Source organism: Anthonomus grandis, chromosome 19 (genome assembly GCF_022605725.1).
Source record: "Anthonomus grandis grandis chromosome 19, icAntGran1.3, whole genome shotgun sequence".
In the NCBI taxonomy this organism is placed as follows: domain Eukaryota; kingdom Metazoa; phylum Arthropoda; class Insecta; order Coleoptera; family Curculionidae; genus Anthonomus; species Anthonomus grandis.
This window is the reverse complement of record NC_065564.1, coordinates 1,627,938-1,646,721: the sequence shown is the minus strand read 5'-3', so window position 1 is coordinate 1,646,721 and position 18,784 is coordinate 1,627,938. Positions and strand designations below refer to the sequence as shown.

At 32.0% G+C, this 18,784-nt stretch overlaps 2 protein-coding genes across 2 annotated transcripts in view; both read right to left on the bottom strand.

Moving 5' to 3' along the window:
• The window catches only part of LOC126747283 (cleavage and polyadenylation specificity factor subunit 1), a 155,517-nt gene extending 145,550 nt beyond the window's left edge, over nucleotides 1–9,967 (bottom strand). Inside the window, 3 exon segments of the mRNA XM_050455813.1 lie at nucleotides 8,768–9,338; nucleotides 9,397–9,611; nucleotides 9,669–9,967. Coding sequence (XP_050311770.1) covers nucleotides 8,768–9,338; nucleotides 9,397–9,611; nucleotides 9,669–9,840 — 958 coding nt within the window. The 5' untranslated portion in view covers nucleotides 9,841–9,967.
• A 4,337-nt stretch (nucleotides 9,968–14,304) lies between these two features.
• On the bottom strand, nucleotides 14,305–15,926 carry LOC126747155 (vesicle-associated membrane protein-associated protein B). Its single transcript, XM_050455656.1, has 4 exons — nucleotides 15,581–15,926; nucleotides 15,071–15,223; nucleotides 14,515–15,009; nucleotides 14,305–14,444 (listed from the first exon to the last, which is right to left on the bottom strand). Exons 1-4 carry the CDS (start codon nucleotides 15,648–15,650, stop codon nucleotides 14,407–14,409), a joined length of 756 nt encoding a protein of 251 aa, XP_050311613.1. The 5' UTR covers nucleotides 15,651–15,926; the 3' UTR covers nucleotides 14,305–14,406.
• Nucleotides 15,927–18,784: the final 2,858 nt, after the last annotated feature.

Here is an 18,784-nt window from a genome sequence, read left to right as displayed (position 1 = left end):
GTTAAATTAAGAAAATTATCCGGGGACAAACAGAAAATCCTTCATAATTTCCCTAATTTCCAACCGATTTCCATGAAAATTGGATCATAAAAAAGAGAATTAAATTCCAAACAAAAAATGTATCTATAAAAATTTCCATTAGTTCAATAGTTTCCAAGCTAGAGTTAAATTAAGAAAATTATCCGGGGACAAACAGAAAATCCTTCATAATTTCCCTAATTTCCAACCGATTTCCATGAAAATTGGATCATAAGAAAGAGAATTAAATTCCAAACAAAAAATGTATCTACAAAAATTTCCATTAGTTCAATAGTTTCCAAGCTAGAGTTAAATTAAGAAAATTATCCGGGGACAAACAGAAAATCCTTCATAATTTCCCTAATTTCCAACCGATTTCCATGAAAATTGGATCATAAGAAAGAGAATTAAATTCCAAACAAAAAATGTATCTACAAAAATTTCCATTAGTTCAATAATTTCCAAGCTAGAGTTAAATTAAGAAAATTATCCGGGGACAAACAGAAAATCCTTCATAATTTCCCTAATTTCCAACCGATTTCCATGAAAATTGGATCATAAGAAAGAGAATTAAATTCCAAACAAAAAATGTATCTACAAAAATTTCCATTATTTCAATAGTTTCCAAGCTAGAGTTAAATTAAGAAAATTATCCGGGGACAAACAGAAAATCCTTCATAATTTCCCTAATTTCCAACCGATTTCCATGAAAATTGGATCATAAGAAAGAGAATTAAATTCCAAACAAAAAATGTATCTACAAAAATTTCCATTATTTCAATAGTTTCCAAGCTAGAGTTAAATTAAGAAAATTATCCGGGGACAAACAGAAAATCCTTCATAATTTCCCTAATTTCCAACCGATTTCCATGAAAATTGGATCATAAGAAAGAGAATTAAATTCCAAACAAAAAATGTATCTACAAAAATTTCCATTAGTTCAATAGTTTCCAAGCTAGAGTTAAATTAAGAAAATTATCCGGGGACAAACAGAAAATCCTTCATAATTTCCCTAATTTCCAACCGATTTCCATGAAAATTGGATCATAAGAAAGAGAATTAAATTCCAAACAAAAAATGTATCTACAAAAATTTCCATTATTTCAATAGTTTCCAAGCTAGAGTTAAATTAAGAAAATTATCCGGGGACAAACAGAAAATCCTTCATAATTTCCCTAATTTCCAACCGATTTCCATGAAAATTGGATCATAAGAAAGAGAATTAAATTCCAAACAAAAAATGTATCTATAAAAATTTCCATTAGTTCAATAGTTTCCAAGCTAGAGTTAAATTAAGAAAATTATCCGGGGACAAACAGAAAATCCTTCATAATTTCCCTAATTTCCAACCGATTTCCATGAAAATTGGATCATAAGAAAGAGAATTAAATTCCAAACAAAAAATGTATCTACAAAAATTTCCATTAGTTCAATAGTTTCCAAGCTAGAGTTAAATTAAGAAAATTATCCGGGGACAAACAGAAAATCCTTCATAATTTCCCTAATTTCCAACCGATTTCCATGAAAATTGGATCATAAGAAAGAGAATTAAATTCCAAACAAAAAATGTATCTACAAAAATTTCCATTATTTCAATAGTTTCCAAGCTAGAGTTAAATTAAGAAAATTATCCGGGGACAAACAGAAAATCCTTCATAATTTCCCTAATTTCCAACCGATTTCCATGAAAATTGGATCATAAGAAAGAGAATTAAATTCCAAACAAAAAATGTATCTACAAAAATTTCCATTATTTCAATAGTTTCCAAGCTAGAGTTAAATTAAGAAAATTATCCGGGGACAAACAGAAAATCCTTCATAATTTCCCTAATTTCCAACCGATTTCCATGAAAATTGGATCATAAGAAAGAGAATTAAATTCCAAACAAAAAATGTATCTACAAAAATTTCCATTATTTCAATAGTTTCCAAGCTAGAGTTAAATTAAGAAAATTATCCGGGGACAAACAGAAAATCCTTCATAATTTCCCTAATTTCCAACCGATTTCCATGAAAATTGGATCATAAGAAAGAGAATTAAATTCCAAACAAAAAATGTATCTACAAAAATTTCCATTATTTCAATAGTTTCCAAGCTAGAGTTAAATTAAGAAAATTATCCGGGGACAAACAGAAAATCCTTCATAATTTCCCTAATTTCCAACCGATTTCCATGAAAATTGGATCATAAGAAAGAGAATTAAATTCCAAACAAAAAATGTATCTACAAAAATTTCCATTATTTCAATAGTTTCCAAGCTAGAGTTAAATTAAGAAAATTATCCGGGGACAAACAGAAAATCCTTCATAATTTCCCTAATTTCCAACCGATTTCCATGAAAATTGGATCATAAGAAAGAGAATTAAATTCCAAACAAAAAATGTATCTACAAAAATTTCCATTATTTCAATAGTTTCCAAGCTAGAGTTAAATTAAGAAAATTATCCGGGGACAAACAGAAAATCCTTCATAATTTCCCTAATTTCCAACCGATTTCCATGAAAATTGGATCATAAGAAAGAGAATTAAATTCCAAACAAAAAATGTATCTACAAAAATTTCCATTATTTCAATAGTTTCCAAGCTAGAGTTAAATTAAGAAAATTATCCGGGGACAAACAGAAAATCCTTCATAATTTCCCTAATTTCCAACCGATTTCCATGAAAATTGGATCATAAGAAAGAGAATTAAATTCCAAACAAAAAATGTATCTACAAAAATTTCCATTAGTTCAATAGTTTCCAAGCTAGAGTTAAATTAAGAAAATTATCCGGGGACAAACAGAAAATCCTTCATAATTTCCCTAATTTCCAACCGATTTCCATGAAAATTGGATCATAAGAAAGAGAATTAAATTCCAAACAAAAAATGTATCTACAAAAATTTCCATTAGTTCAATAATTTCCAAGCTAGAGTTAAATTAAGAAAATTATCCGGGGACAAACAGAAAATCCTTCATAATTTCCCTAATTTCCAACCGATTTCCATGAAAATTGGATCATAAGAAAGAGAATTAAATTCCAAACAAAAAATGTATCTACAAAAATTTCCATTATTTCAATAGTTTCCAAGCTAGAGTTAAATTAAGAAAATTATCCGGGGACAAACAGAAAATCCTTCATAATTTCCCTAATTTCCAACCGATTTCCATGAAAATTGGATCATAAGAAAGAGAATTAAATTCCAAACAAAAAATGTATCTATAAAAATTTCCATTAGTTCAATAGTTTCCAAGCTAGAGTTAAATTAAGAAAATTATCCGGGGACAAACAGAAAATCCTTCATAATTTCCCTAATTTCCAACCGATTTCCATGAAAATTGGATCATAAGAAAGAGAATTAAATTCCAAACAAAAAATGTATCTACAAAAATTTCCATTATTTCAATAGTTTCCAAGCTAGAGTTAAATTAAGAAAATTATCCGGGGACAAACAGAAAATCCTTCATAATTTCCCTAATTTCCAACCGATTTCCATGAAAATTGGATCATAAGAAAGAGAATTAAATTCCAAACAAAAAATGTATCTACAAAAATTTCCATTAGTTCAATAGTTTCCAAGCTAGAGTTAAATTAAGAAAATTATCCGGGGACAAACAGAAAATCCTTCATAATTTCCCTAATTTCCAACCGATTTCCATGAAAATTGGATCATAAGAAAGAGAATTAAATTCCAAACAAAAAATGTATCTATAAAAATTTCCATTAGTTCAATAGTTTCCAAGCTAGAGTTAAATTAAGAAAATTATCCGGGGACAAACAGAAAATCCTTCATAATTTCCCTAATTTCCAACCGATTTCCATGAAAATTGGATCATAAGAAAGAGAATTAAATTCCAAACAAAAAATGTATCTACAAAAATTTCCATTATTTCAATAGTTTCCAAGCTAGAGTTAAATTAAGAAAATTATCCGGGGACAAACAGAAAATCCTTCATAATTTCCCTAATTTCCAACCGATTTCCATGAAAATTGGATCATAAGAAAGAGAATTAAATTCCAAACAAAAAATGTATCTACAAAAATTTCCATTAGTTCAATAGTTTCCAAGCTAGAGTTAAATTAAGAAAATTATCCGGGGACAAACAGAAAATCCTTCATAATTTCCCTAATTTCCAACCGATTTCCATGAAAATTGGATCATAAGAAAGAGAATTAAATTCCAAACAAAAAATGTATCTACAAAAATTTCCATTATTTCAATAGTTTCCAAGCTAGAGTTAAATTAAGAAAATTATCCGGGGACAAACAGAAAATCCTTCATAATTTCCCTAATTTCCAACCGATTTCCATGAAAATTGGATCATAAGAAAGAGAATTAAATTCCAAACAAAAAATGTATCTATAAAAATTTCCATTAGTTCAATAGTTTCCAAGCTAGAGTTAAATTAAGAAAATTATCCGGGGACAAACAGAAAATCCTTCATAATTTCCCTAATTTCCAACCGATTTCCATGAAAATCGGATCATAAAAAAGAAAATTAAATTCCAAACAAAAAATGTATCTATAAAAATTTCCATTAGTTCAATAGTTTCCAAGCTAGAGTTAAATTAAGAAAATTATCCGGGGACAAACAGAAAATCCTTCATAATTTCCCTAATTTCCAACCGATTTCCATGAAAATTGGATCATAAGAAAGAGAATTAAATTCCAAACAAAAAATGTATCTACAAAAATTTCCATTATTTCAATAGTTTCCAAGCTAGAGTTAAATTAAGAAAATTATCCGGGGACAAACAGAAAATCCTTCATAATTTCCCTAATTTCCAACCGATTTCCATGAAAATTGGATCATAAGAAAGAGAATTAAATTCCAAACAAAAAATGTATCTACAAAAATTTCCATTATTTCAATAGTTTCCAAGCTAGAGTTAAATTAAGAAAATTATCCGGGGACAAACAGAAAATCCTTCATAATTTCCCTAATTTCCAACCGATTTCCATGAAAATTGGATCATAAGAAAGAGAATTAAATTCCAAACAAAAAATGTATCTACAAAAATTTCCATTAGTTCAATAGTTTCCAAGCTAGAGTTAAATTAAGAAAATTATCCGGGGACAAACAGAAAATCCTTCATAATTTCCCTAATTTCCAACCGATTTCCATGAAAATTGGATCATAAGAAAGAGAATTAAATTCCAAACAAAAAATGTATCTATAAAAATTTCCATTAGTTCAATAGTTTCCAAGCTAGAGTTAAATTAAGAAAATTATCCGGGGACAAACAGAAAATCCTTCATAATTTCCCTAATTTCCAACCGATTTCCATGAAAATTGGATCATAAGAAAGAGAATTAAATTCCAAACAAAAAATGTATCTATAAAAATTTCCATTAGTTCAATAGTTTCCAAGCTAGAGTTAAATTAAGAAAATTATCCGGGGACAAACAGAAAATCCTTCATAATTTCCCTAATTTCCAACCGATTTCCATGAAAATTGGATCATAAAAAAGAGAATTAAATTCCAAACAAAAAATGTATCTATAAAAATTTCCATTAGTTCAATAGTTTCCAAGCTAGAGTTAAATTAAGAAAATTATCCGGGGACAAACAGAAAATCCTTCATAATTTTCCTAATTTCCAACCGATTTCCATGGAAATTGGATCATAAGAAAGAGAATTAAATTCCAAACAAAAAATGTATCTATAAAAATTTCCATTAATTCAATAGTTTGCAAGCTAGAGTTAAATTAAGAAAATTATCCGGGGACAAACAGAAAATCCTTCATAATTTTCCTAATTTCCAACCGATTTCCATGGAAATTGGATCATAAGAAAGAGAATTAAATTCCAAACAAAAAATGTATCTATAAAAATTTCCATTAATTCAATAGTTTGCAAGCTAGAGTTAAATTAAGAAAATTATCCGGGGACAAACAGAAAATCCTTCATAATTTCCCTAATTTCCAACCGATTTCCTTGGAAATTGGATCATAAGAAAGAGAATTAAATTCCAAACAAAAAATGTATCTATAAAAATTTCCATTAATTCAATAGTTTGCAAGCTAGAGTTAAATTAAGAAAATTATCCGGGGACAAACAGAAAATCCTTCATAATTTTCCTAATTTCCAACCGATTTCCATGGAAATTGGATCATAAGAAAGAGAATTAAATTCCAAACAAAAAATGTATCTATAAAAATTTCCATTAATTCAATAGTTTGCAAGCTAGAGTTAAATTAAGAAAATTATCCGGGGACAAACAGAAAATCCTTCATAATTTCCCTAATTTCCAACCGATTTCCATGGAAATTGGATCATAAGAAAGAGAATTAAATTCCAAACAAAAAATGTATCTATAAAAATTTCCATTAATTCAATAGTTTGCAAGCTAGAGTTAAATTAAGAAAATTATCCGGGGACAAACAGAAAATCCTTCATAATTTCCCTAATTTCCAACCGATTTCCATGAAAATTGGATCATAAAAAAGAGAATTAAATTCCAAACAAAAAATGTATCTATAAAAATTTCCATTAATTCAATAGTTTGCAAGCTAGAGTTAAATTAAGAAAATTATCCGGGGACAAACAGAAAATCCTTCATAATTTCCCTAATTTCCAACCGATTTCCTTGGAAATTGGATCATAAGAAAGAGAATTAAATTCCAAACAAAAAATGTATCTATAAAAATTTCCATTAATTCAATAGTTTGCAAGCTAGAGTTAAATTAAGAAAATTATCCGGGGACAAACAGAAAATCCTTCATAATTTTCCTAATTTCCAACCGATTTCCATGGAAATTGGATCATAAGAAAGAGAATTAAATTCCAAACAAAAAATGTATCTATAAAAATTTCCATTAATTCAATAGTTTGCAAGCTAGAGTTAAATTAAGAAAATTATCCGGGGACAAACAGAAAATCCTTCATAATTTCCCTAATTTCCAACCGATTTCCATGGAAATTGGATCATAAGAAAGAGAATTAAATTCCAAACAAAAAATGTATCTATAAAAATTTCCATTAATTCAATAGTTTGCAAGCTAGAGTTAAATTAAGAAAATTATCCGGGGACAAACAGAAAATCCTTCATAATTTCCCTAATTTCCAACCGATTTCCATGAAAATTGGATCATAAGAAAGAGAATTAAATTCCAAACAAAAAATGTATCTATAAAAATTTCCATTAGTTCAATAGTTTCCAAGCTAGAGTTAAATTAAGAAAATTATCCGGGGACAAACAGAAAATCCTTCATAATTTCCCTAATTTCCAACCGATTTCCATGAAAATTGGATCATAAGAAAGAGAATTAAATTCCAAACAAAAAATGTATCTATAAAAATTTCCATTAGTTCAATAGTTTCCAAGCTAGAGTTAAATTAAGAAAATTATCCGGGGACAAACAGAAAATCCTTCATAATTTCCCTAATTTCCAACCGATTTCCATGAAAATTGGATCATAAGAAAGAGAATTAAATTCCAAACAAAAAATGTATCTATAAAAATTTCCATTAGTTCAATAGTTTCCAAGCTAGAGTTAAATTAAGAAAATTATCCGGGGACAAACAGAAAATCCTTCATAATTTCCCTAATTTCCAACCGATTTCCATGAAAATTGGATCATAAAAAAGAGAATTAAATTCCAAACAAAAAATGTATCTATAAAAATTTCCATTAGTTCAATAGTTTCCAAGCTAGAGTTAAATTAAGAAAATTATCCGGGGACAAACAGAAAATCCTTCATAATTTTCCTAATTTCCAACCGATTTCCATGGAAATTGGATCATAAGAAAGAGAATTAAATTCCAAACAAAAAATGTATCTATAAAAATTTCCATTAATTCAATAGTTTGCAAGCTAGAGTTAAATTAAGAAAATTATCCGGGGACAAACAGAAAATCCTTCATAATTTTCCTAATTTCCAACCGATTTCCATGGAAATTGGATCATAAGAAAGAGAATTAAATTCCAAACAAAAAATGTATCTATAAAAATTTCCATTAATTCAATAGTTTGCAAGCTAGAGTTAAATTAAGAAAATTATCCGGGGACAAACAGAAAATCCTTCATAATTTCCCTAATTTCCAACCGATTTCCTTGGAAATTGGATCATAAGAAAGAGAATTAAATTCCAAACAAAAAATGTATCTATAAAAATTTCCATTAATTCAATAGTTTGCAAGCTAGAGTTAAATTAAGAAAATTATCCGGGGACAAACAGAAAATCCTTCATAATTTTCCTAATTTCCAACCGATTTCCATGGAAATTGGATCATAAGAAAGAGAATTAAATTCCAAACAAAAAATGTATCTATAAAAATTTCCATTAATTCAATAGTTTGCAAGCTAGAGTTAAATTAAGAAAATTATCCGGGGACAAACAGAAAATCCTTCATAATTTCCCTAATTTCCAACCGATTTCCTTGGAAATTGGATCATAAGAAAGAGAATTAAATTCCAAACAAAAAATGTATCTATAAAAATTTCCATTAATTCAATAGTTTGCAAGCTAGAGTTAAATTAAGAAAATTATCCGGGGACAAACAGAAAATCCTTCATAATTTCCCTAATTTCCAACCGATTTCCATGGAAATTGGATCATAAGAAAGAGAATTTAAGTCCAAACAAAAAATGTATCTACAAAAATTTCCATTAATTCAATAGTTTGCAAGCTAGAGTCAAATTAATCAAATTTTCCAGAGCCAAAATGTAATTCCGTTATAACTTCCCCAATTTCCCATCGATTTTCATGAAAATTGCTTCTTAATCCCAATTCCAGAACCCGTTCCAAAATCATCAACTTACTCATGGGAAAACTGGAACTCTGCTCGGCAATACTGTTAACAGAGACGGCATAGGGCGGAATACTCTGGTTCAAATAAATCAAAGAGTTGACGGCAAAGATCAAAGTCCCCCCCAACGGTTTCTTGATGGGCAGCGCCCTCAAGCAGTCAAACGGCAAATTGGAGACGCTCCAAATGATCGGATGAACCTTCTGCTGTAAATTCAAGGAAATGGCCGCCATGGCACAAGTGTCCGTCCTCACCGCTACTCTCCCGGCAAAAGTCTTCAGAGGTTCATAGAGTAACAGTAGAGTGGGCTCGTAATAACCATCCAGAAACTGGATATCGATGATATTGTCAACTTTATCGATGAAATCCTTCAAATTGATCATGTAAGAGGCTAAAATGGGGGCTCGGGCCCCTGCCCCACCGGTCCCCCCGGAAGGTTTCACATCTGGGTCATTGTCTTCCAAAGAAGTGTCCCTCCTGAATGGTAAAACGACCAGTTTGCGCCCAAATATTGTCATGACGGCACAACGGTTCTCCGGATCAGCCCGGACTATTGGGACATGGTAGAAGTTGGTCCAACCGTCCTTAAAACCACAGAATCAGTAGGAATGAGTCGATTTTTCTGAGATAAGTTGTTGTTACCTTCATGTCATCTTCTTCAAAGTAATGCAAACTGAGGGTTTTTAATTCGTGATTCTCCGGGTCATACTCGACTACAGACAGTTTGGCATCGGCAAAGGCCAACAGTAAAGAATCCCTGGGGGAGTTGGCTAATGTGATGCTTTGCAAAGACATTATGTTGCCGAACAGTTGATATTGGGCCAAACATTCCAGTTTGGACTTGGGAGGGAAGAATTCTAAAACACAACTTTAGCCTCAACCCAAACTTTTAAAATAATTAATTCCAATTTTACCTGAATATCTCTCGTTTCGGTTTTTGGGGTCAACATCAGGAATCAGGCGGAAAACTTTTAAAATGTTGGCCCCAGCAGTGACCAGACTCTTTTCGGTCTTGTTAAAAAAGAAACAACTGATCGCGTGCTCCACCCCCGTGGGCTGATGCGACTGTTTACAAATGGAAAACATTTTGTCTAAGGGTTGGGGCGGTTTAATTCATTATTTGAGAAGTTTTTCGAGTTTTAAATGTGACGGAAACTTTATTGTTTACACACGCTTCTTTTTAAATGGAAAGTGACAGCTGCGAATATCAGACGATGACAACTGTTTGACAGCTGTCTTAGTGACACTTACGGCAAAGTGTGTAGGGTTGCCTAAGGGTTTTATTAGGTTATGTAAGAGTGTATGGAATATTAGTTGTATCAGTTAAATAACTGAATAACTATAATAGTTACAGAATAACTATATAGGGGTTTTTTGTCAGTTATCAGATGGAGTATCGGAGAAACTTTAAATCACGTTTCTAACTTGTTTCAGTAAAAAGTTATAGGGGACTAACTGATTGCACTTGACCCAAAGTTTGATATAGTATAACTGAATAACTATAAGAGTTACAGAATAACTATATAAGGGTTTTTTGTAAATTATAAGATGGAGTATTGGAGAAACTTTAAATCATGTTTCTAACTTGTTTCAGTAAAAAGTTATAGGGGACTAACTGATTGCACTTAACCCAAAGTTTAATGCATTATAACTGAATAACTATAATAGTTACAGAATAACTATATAAGGGTTTTTTGTAAATTATAAGATGGAGTATTGGAGAAACTTTAAATCATGTTTCTAACTTGTTTCCGTAAAGAGTTATAGGGGATTAACTGATTGCACTTGACCCAAAGTTTGATATAGTATAACTGAATAACTATAATAGTTACAGAATAACTATATAAGGGTTTTTTGTAAATTATAAGATGGAGTATTGGAGAAACTTTAAATCATGTTTCTAACTTGTTTCAGTAAAAAGTTATAGGGGACTAACTGATTGCACTTGACCCAAAGTTTGATATAGTATAACTGAATAACTATAATAGTTACAGAATAACTATATAAGGGTTTTTTGTAAATTATAAGATGGAGTATTGGAGAAACTTTAAATCATGTTTCTAACTTGTTTCAGTAAAGAGTTATAGGGGACTAACTGATTGCACTTGACCCAAAGTTTAATATAGTATAACTGAATAACTATAATAGTTACAGAATAACAATAAAGAGGTTTTTTGTAAATTATAAGATGGAGTATTGGAGAAACTTTAAATCATGTTTCTAACTTGTTTCAGTAAAGAGTTATAAGGGATTAACTGATTGCACTTGACCTAAAGTTTGATATAGTATAACTGAATAACTATAATAGTTACAGAATAACTATATAAGGGTTTTTTGTCAGTTATAAGATGGAGTATTGGAGAAACTTTAAATCATGTTTCTAACTTGTTTCAGTAAAAAGTTATAGGGGACTAACTGATTGCACTTGACCCAATGTTTAATATAGTATAACTGAATAACTATAATAGTTACAGAATAACTATATAAGGATTTTTTGTAAGTTATGAGATGGAGTATTGGAGAAACTTTAAATCACGTTTCTAACTTGTTTCAGTAAAAAGTTATAGGGGACTAACTGATTGCACTTGACCCAAAGTTTAATATAGTATAACTGAATAACTATAATAGTTACAGAATAACTATATAAGGGTTTTTTGTCAGTTATAAGATGGAGTATTGGAGAAACTTTAAATCACGTTTCTAACTTGTTTCAGTAAAGAGTTATAGGGGACTAATTGATTGCGCTTGACCCAAAGTTTGATATAGTATAACTGAATAACTATTATAGTTACAGAATAACTATATAAGGGTTTTTTGTAAGTTATAAGATGGAGTATTGGAGAAACTTTAAATCACGTTTCTAACTTGTTTCAGTAAAAAGTTATAGGGGACTAACTGATTTCACTTAACCTAAAGTTTAATATAGTATAACTGAATAACTATAATAGTTACAGAATAACTAATTAAGAGTTTTTTGTAAGTTATAAGATGGAGTATTGGAGAAACTTTAAATCACGTTTCTAACTTGTTTCAGTAAAAAGTTATAGGGGATTAACTGATTGCACTTGACCCAAAGTTTGATATAGTATAACTGAATAACTATAATAGTTACAGAATAACTATATAAGGGTTTTTTGTAAGTTATAAGATGGAGTATTGGAGAAACTTTAAATCATGTTTTTAACTTGTTTCAGTAAAAAGTTATAGGGGACTAACTGATTGCACTTGACCCAAAGTTTGATATAGTATAACTGAATAACTATTATAGTTACAGAATAACTATTTCAGGGTTTTTTGTCAGCTATAAGATGGAGTATTGGAGAAACTTTAAATCACGTTTCTAACTTGTTTCAATAAAGAGTTATAGGGGACTAACTGATTGCACTTGACCCAAAGTTTGATATAGTATAACTGAATAACTATAATAGTTACAGAATAACTATATAAGGGTTTTTTGTCAGTTATAAGATGGAGTATTGGAGAAACTTTAAATCACGTTTCTAACTTGTTTCAGTAAAAAGTTATAGGGGTCTAACTGATTGCACTTGACCCAAAGTTTGATATAGTATAACTGAATAACTATAATAGTTACAGAATAACTATATAAAGGTTTTTTGTCAGTTATAAGATGGAGTATTGGAGAAACTTTAAATCATGTTTCTAACTTGTTTCAGTAAAAAGTTATAGGGGTCTAACTGATTGCACTTGACCCAAAGTTTAATATAGTATAACTGAATAACTATCATAGTGACAGAATAACTATTTAAAGGTTTTTTGTCAGATATAAGATGGAGTATTGGAGAAACTTTAAATCATGTTTCTAACTTGTTTGAGTAAAAGTTATAGGGGACTAACTGATTGCACTCAACCCAAAGTTAAATACAGTATAACTGAATAACTATAATAGTTACAGAATAACCATATAAGGGTTTTTTGTAAGTTATAAGATGGAGTATTGGAGAAACTTTAAATCACGTTTCTAACTTGTTTCAGTAAAAAGTTATAGGGGATTAACTGATTGCACTTGACCCAAAGTTTAATATAGTATAACTGAATAACTATAATAGTTACAGAATAACTATATAAGGGTTTTTTGTAAATTATAAGATGGAGTATTGGAGAAACTTTAAATCATGTTTCTAACTTGTTTCAGTAAAAAGTTATAGGGGTCTAACTGATTGCACTTGACCCAAAGTTTAATATAGTATAACTGAATAACTATAATAGTTACAGAATAACTATGTAAGGATTTTTTGTAAATTATAAGATGAAGTATTGGAGAAACTTTAAATCATGTTTCTAACTTGTTTCAGTTAAAAGTTATAAGGGACTAACTGATTGCACTTGACCCAAAGTTTGATATAGTATAACTGAATAACTATAATAGTTACAGAATAACTATAAAAAGGTTTTTTGTTAGTTATAAGATGGAGTATTGGAGAAACTTTAAATCATGTTTCTAACTTGTTTCAGTTAAAAGTTATAAGGGACTAACTGATTGCACTTAATCCAAAGTTTAATATAGTATAACTGAATAACTATAATAGTTACAGAATAACTATAAAAAGGTTTTTTGTTAGTTATAAGATGGAGTATTGGAGAAACTTTAAATCATGTTTCTAACTTGTTTCAGTAAAAAGTTATAGGGGACTAACTGATTGCACTTGACCCAAAGTTTAATATAGTATAACTGAATAACTATAATAGTTACAGAATAACTATATAAGGGTTTTTTGTCAGTTATAAAATGGAGTATTGGAGAAACTTTAAATCATGTTTCTAACTTGTTTTAGTAAAAAGTTATAGGGGTCTAACTGATTGCACTTGACCCAAAGTTTAATATAGTATAACTGAATAACTATCATAGTTACAGAATAACTTATTAAGGGTTTTTTTGTCATTTATAAGATGAATTATTAGAAAAACGTTGTGCGATAGTGAATTGAACAACCGATAGGTGTCGCCCTTAAGACAGCTGCCAAACGTACGCTAGTGACATCTATGTTTCTTTTGTTTAAATTATAAGGGCAGGAAGGATTAGTCGATTTCATTTGTTAATAACTCGGAAACAATTGAAGATATTTGAACAATTTAAACAATTGAGGATAGGGGATGCCCTGAAGATGATTTTAATGTACGAAACGCGTGTTTTTACGTAATAAAACTCAACAGGCCGAGGCGAAGAACTTCTCAAACATTTATATTTTCTTCCAAATTTTACCTAAAAATTGAATATTAATTATTATTAGTCATCTAAGATGCCGCTAGACCTTTTTTCTTTTATAAACAATAAGAAAATCAAAGCGGTAAACGGAAATATTGCGACGACAGGTGTTGTTTCGTTAAAAGGAAATTATATACAAACGACAGCCACACATATCATAAAATATTTAAAAAAAAAAATAAAATAATAATAATAATAAACCTAAGCAAATTACCTTTAAAAAATAATAATAATAATAATAATAATAATAAATAATAAACAGTCAAGAAACACCCTGTAGGGATGACGAAACGAAATTAGTGTATTTTCACCGGAAAGCAACAACATTTCACATAAAATTTGCGTATATTTAATTATTATTATTATTATATGATAGTAATAGTAATAATAGTAGTGTTCATTAATAATAATAATATACAGTGGGGGACTCAGAGCAGAAACTTCCCGAACACGATCCCCAGCACACCTGAAACAAAAACGCAATGAAACAAAACAAAAAAAAACAAAAAAAAAAAAAACAAAAGACTCCCACTCACCAACGACCACGGCCAGGGCGACGTAATAAACCGTTTGGGGCTCCTGCTGTTGGGGGGGCGCGTACCTGTTGGCGCTGACGCTCTGCTGATTCTTCAACGCGAACTTCTCCTCCTTGAGACGCAACAGTTCCTGCCTCAGTTCGCTCTCCACCTCCCTCAGTCGCTGGATCTCCTCCTTGGCCGCCTTCTGGAGCAGATCGTGGTCGGGGGAGGCGGCGGCGGCGGCGGCGCCCGTGGCCGCCCCCTTGTGCTGCTCGTTCAAGTCCAGCAGGTGGACGGTGGCGGCGGTACCCGCCCCCGCGTTATCGTACGAGTCGTCGTTGGGCGGCACCTCAAAGACGCACTTCAGTTTCGAGTCCATCAGCTGATCCGGACTGATTTCCTTCCAGAAAGTTTCCAGGTTGGTGTCGCCCGATTCCGGGGCAAACACGCTCTGCACCATGAACTTGTGTTTGTTTTTTTCAGAGGGGTCGTACAGGAACGACTGAAGGCAAACTGGAATTGAGTCGGGGTCATTTTTTTTGTTAATTTCAGGGGGGTCATTAGGGGGTCTTACGGCTTATTTGGGCGGTTTCGCCTGGGTGCAACAGACCCGAGTTGGGGCGCACGCAGTACTTCTTGGGGGCGGTGGTCTTGATTTTGAACATAACCTTTTTGTCTGTCGGGTTGGTCAGTTTAATGAAGGTCGACACCGGCTCATTAAAGGGACCTTATAAAAACAAAGAAATAAATAATTGCGGTTCAAGGTAATTGGCTGTTAATTAAGTGCAGGTACTAATAAAGGACTTTGCCCCAGTGGGCTGCTGCTGCTCAATTGATGTCAGTTAATTAAGTTTTATTGGAGGGAGAGGGGGGGCACTTTTAAGGGTGCCCTCCTCCGGCCAACCCTCGTCACATAAAAAAGGAATCGATCGTTTTAACCGCATTTAAGGAGAATTTGAGGTTAAATTAATTAAATCGGAAATGCAAAATAATAGAGAGACTCTTGTTTGTTGGCCGTAATGTCAAAAAATCGCGATCCATAGAGGAATAAACTGCGCCCCGCGGGGGGGGGGGGCCCACTCACCGACAAACTTCAGCTCGTTCTGGGGCTCGATCTGGAGCACCTGCTCCTGCTTCTGCGTCTTATTCTCCATTTTGGGGCGCGAAAACAACAAAAAACTCCACGAATCTCGTTATAGAGACGGACCCAACAGCGGTTACGGGATACGGCGACGATTTCTGTCGTCTGTCGTCTGACAGGGGGGGGAGGTTAGAAACGCGCAAACGTTAATAAAATGGCCGCGAGACACTTGACAGAATGATAAATAAACCCTGGCTTTAATAGTCTATTCACAGATGGAGGGAGATACACGGTAAATTATGGAAAAATCAATAGGATTTTAGGAAGAATCATTAGGGATTACAGGGCACAAACGTCAACGGAGAAAACAACATGGCCGCCACGTATGACAGTTCATAATTTCAGTCAAGAGTGGCCATGAGACTTTAGCAGTTGGGCTAATTCATCGCAGATGGCGCGGCACTATAGCATATGAAAAATCCCGTTATGGTGCTTAAAAGGACAAACAAAATGGCCGCCAGGCATGATAACTTGAAATTAAATCAAGGATAGCCATAAAACTTTAACTAGTTTGGTTGGGTTAATTATTTACAGATGGCGCGGCACTCTAGACCTAGAATAAGGGAAATTATAGAAGAAACTTAGTTTAGGGACCAAAAAAAAAAGAAAACCAAGATGGCTGCCATTTCTGAAAATTTATATCAAACGTTTATATTCAAATGAAAAAAGACAAAATGGCCGCCATATCAAAGAATTTATTTTATTCTATAAATCAAGGATAGCCATGACATTTTGTAAAATTAATCATAGATGGCATGGCCATCTAGCTTACGAAAGAGCATGGAACGAAACCCGTTAGGAAAAGAAAAAAAAACAAAATGGCCGCCATACAGAACAGTTTAGTATAAATATGTTGTTTAGTAATTATCTCAAGGTTGAGCGTGATACTTATTAATAGTTTCATAAATTAATCAAAGATGGCGCGGCACTCTAGAGTGCAAAAGATCATAGGGAAAACATAGCTACGAAAGAAAAAAACCAAAAAAGAAAACAAAATGGCTGCCTATTTTCAAAAAATGTTATATCACAGGCAGCCATGAAAATTTATTATATTTTAGTGGTCTATTCACAGAAGGCGATAAACTGGGAAAATCAATAAAGTGTCAGGAAGAATCATGACGGATTAGACGACTCAAATGTCAACAAAAAAAAACAAAATGGCTGCCATATCAGACAATTTATTTCATTAAATAAATCAAGGGTAGCCATGACACTGTTTAAAAGTTTGGCTAATTAATCACAGATGGCGCCACATTCTGAAGTATCAAAAATCTTAAGGGAAACTTAGTCGAGGACCAAAAAAAAATGAAAAACAACATGGCTGCCATTACTGAAACATTTTGTATATCACAGATGGCTGCGATAAATTCAAAAATACTTTATAATAAGAGGAGTTTACTGCGTTAATTTACGAAACTGGGATAAAAAAATATTTGTATAATTCAACGATCTATTCATAGATGGCGACACAAGAAAACTTTTGGAAAAATCTTGAGAAACTTAGACAGTTGTTCAAACGTCAAGGGAAAAAACAAAATGGCCGCCAGACTAGAGAGTTTTTTTAATTCAATCAAGGGTGGCCATGACACTTTAACTAGTTTGGTTGGGTTAATTATTTACAGATGGCGCGGCACTCTAGACCTAGAGTAAGGGAAATTATAGAAGAAGCTTAGTCTAGGAACCAAAAAAAAAAAAAAAAGAAAAACAAGATGGCTGCCATTTCTGAAAGTTTTAATCGAAGATAGTCGGGACAATTTACTGTATTTTAAAGGTTCAAGACAGCGACACACACACGAAGAATATTCTCAAAAATTGAATACGAATTTAAGGCACTAAATGACTTAAAAGTCATTGGAAAAGACAAAATGGCCGCCATATCAAATAATTTATTTATTTTATTCTGTAAATCAAGGCTAGCCATGACATTTTGGAAAATTAACCATAGGCCATGTAGACTGCTCAAACGTCATCAAAGAAAACAAAATGGCCGCCATACCGGACTATTTATTTCATTAAATAAATCAAGGGTAGCCATGACACTGTTTAAAAGTTTGGCTAATTAATCACAGATGGCGCCGCATTCTGAAGTATCAAAAATCTTAAGGGAAACGAAAAATGAAAAACAACATGGCTGCCATTACTGAAACATTTTTGTGTATCACAGATGGCTGTGATAAATTCAAAAATACTTTATAATAAGAGGAGTTTACTGTGTTAATTTACGAAACTAGAATAAAAAAATGTTTGTATAGTTCAACGATCTATTCATAGATGGCGACACAAGAAAACTTCTGGAAAAATCTTGAGAAACTTAGACAGTTGTTCAAACGTCAAGGGAAAAAACAAAATGGCCGCCAGACTAGAGAGTTTGTTTAATTCAATCAAGAGTGGCCATGACATTTTGGAAAATGAATCATAGATGGCATACGAAAGAGCATGGGAGTAAACCTGTTAGGAAAGGGAAAAAAAAAAGAAGAAAAACAAAATGGCCGCCATTTCTCAAAAATGTTATCTCAATATCACGGGTAGCCATGAAAATTTATTATATTTCAGTGGTTTATTTACAGAAGACACATAAAATTCTGGAAAAAGTCAATAACGTTTCAGGAAGAATCATGACGGATTAGACGACTCAAATGTCAACAAAAAGAACAAAATGGCTGCCATATCGAACAATTTATTTTATTAAATAAATCAAAGGTAGCCATGACACTGTTTAAAAGTTTGGCTAATTGATCACAGATGGCGTAAGACTTATTGTTCAAATGTCAAGGGCAAAAACAAAATGGCCGCCAGACTAGAAAGTTTGTTTAATTAAATCAAGGGTGGCCATGACACTTTAACTAGTTTGGTTGGGTTAATTATTTACAGATGGCGCGGCACTCTAGACCTAGAGTAAGGGAAATTATAGAAGAAGCTTAGTCTAGGGACCAAAAAAAAAAACAAGATGGCTGCCATTTCTGAAAGTTTTAATCAAAGATAGTCGGGACAATTTACTGTATTTTAAAGGTTCAAGACAGCGACACACGCACGAAGAATATTCTCGAAAATTAATTAAAGGCAGTAAATGACTTAAAAGTCATTGGAAAAGACAAAATGGCCGCCATATCAAATAATTAATTTATTTTATTCTGTAAATCAAGGCTA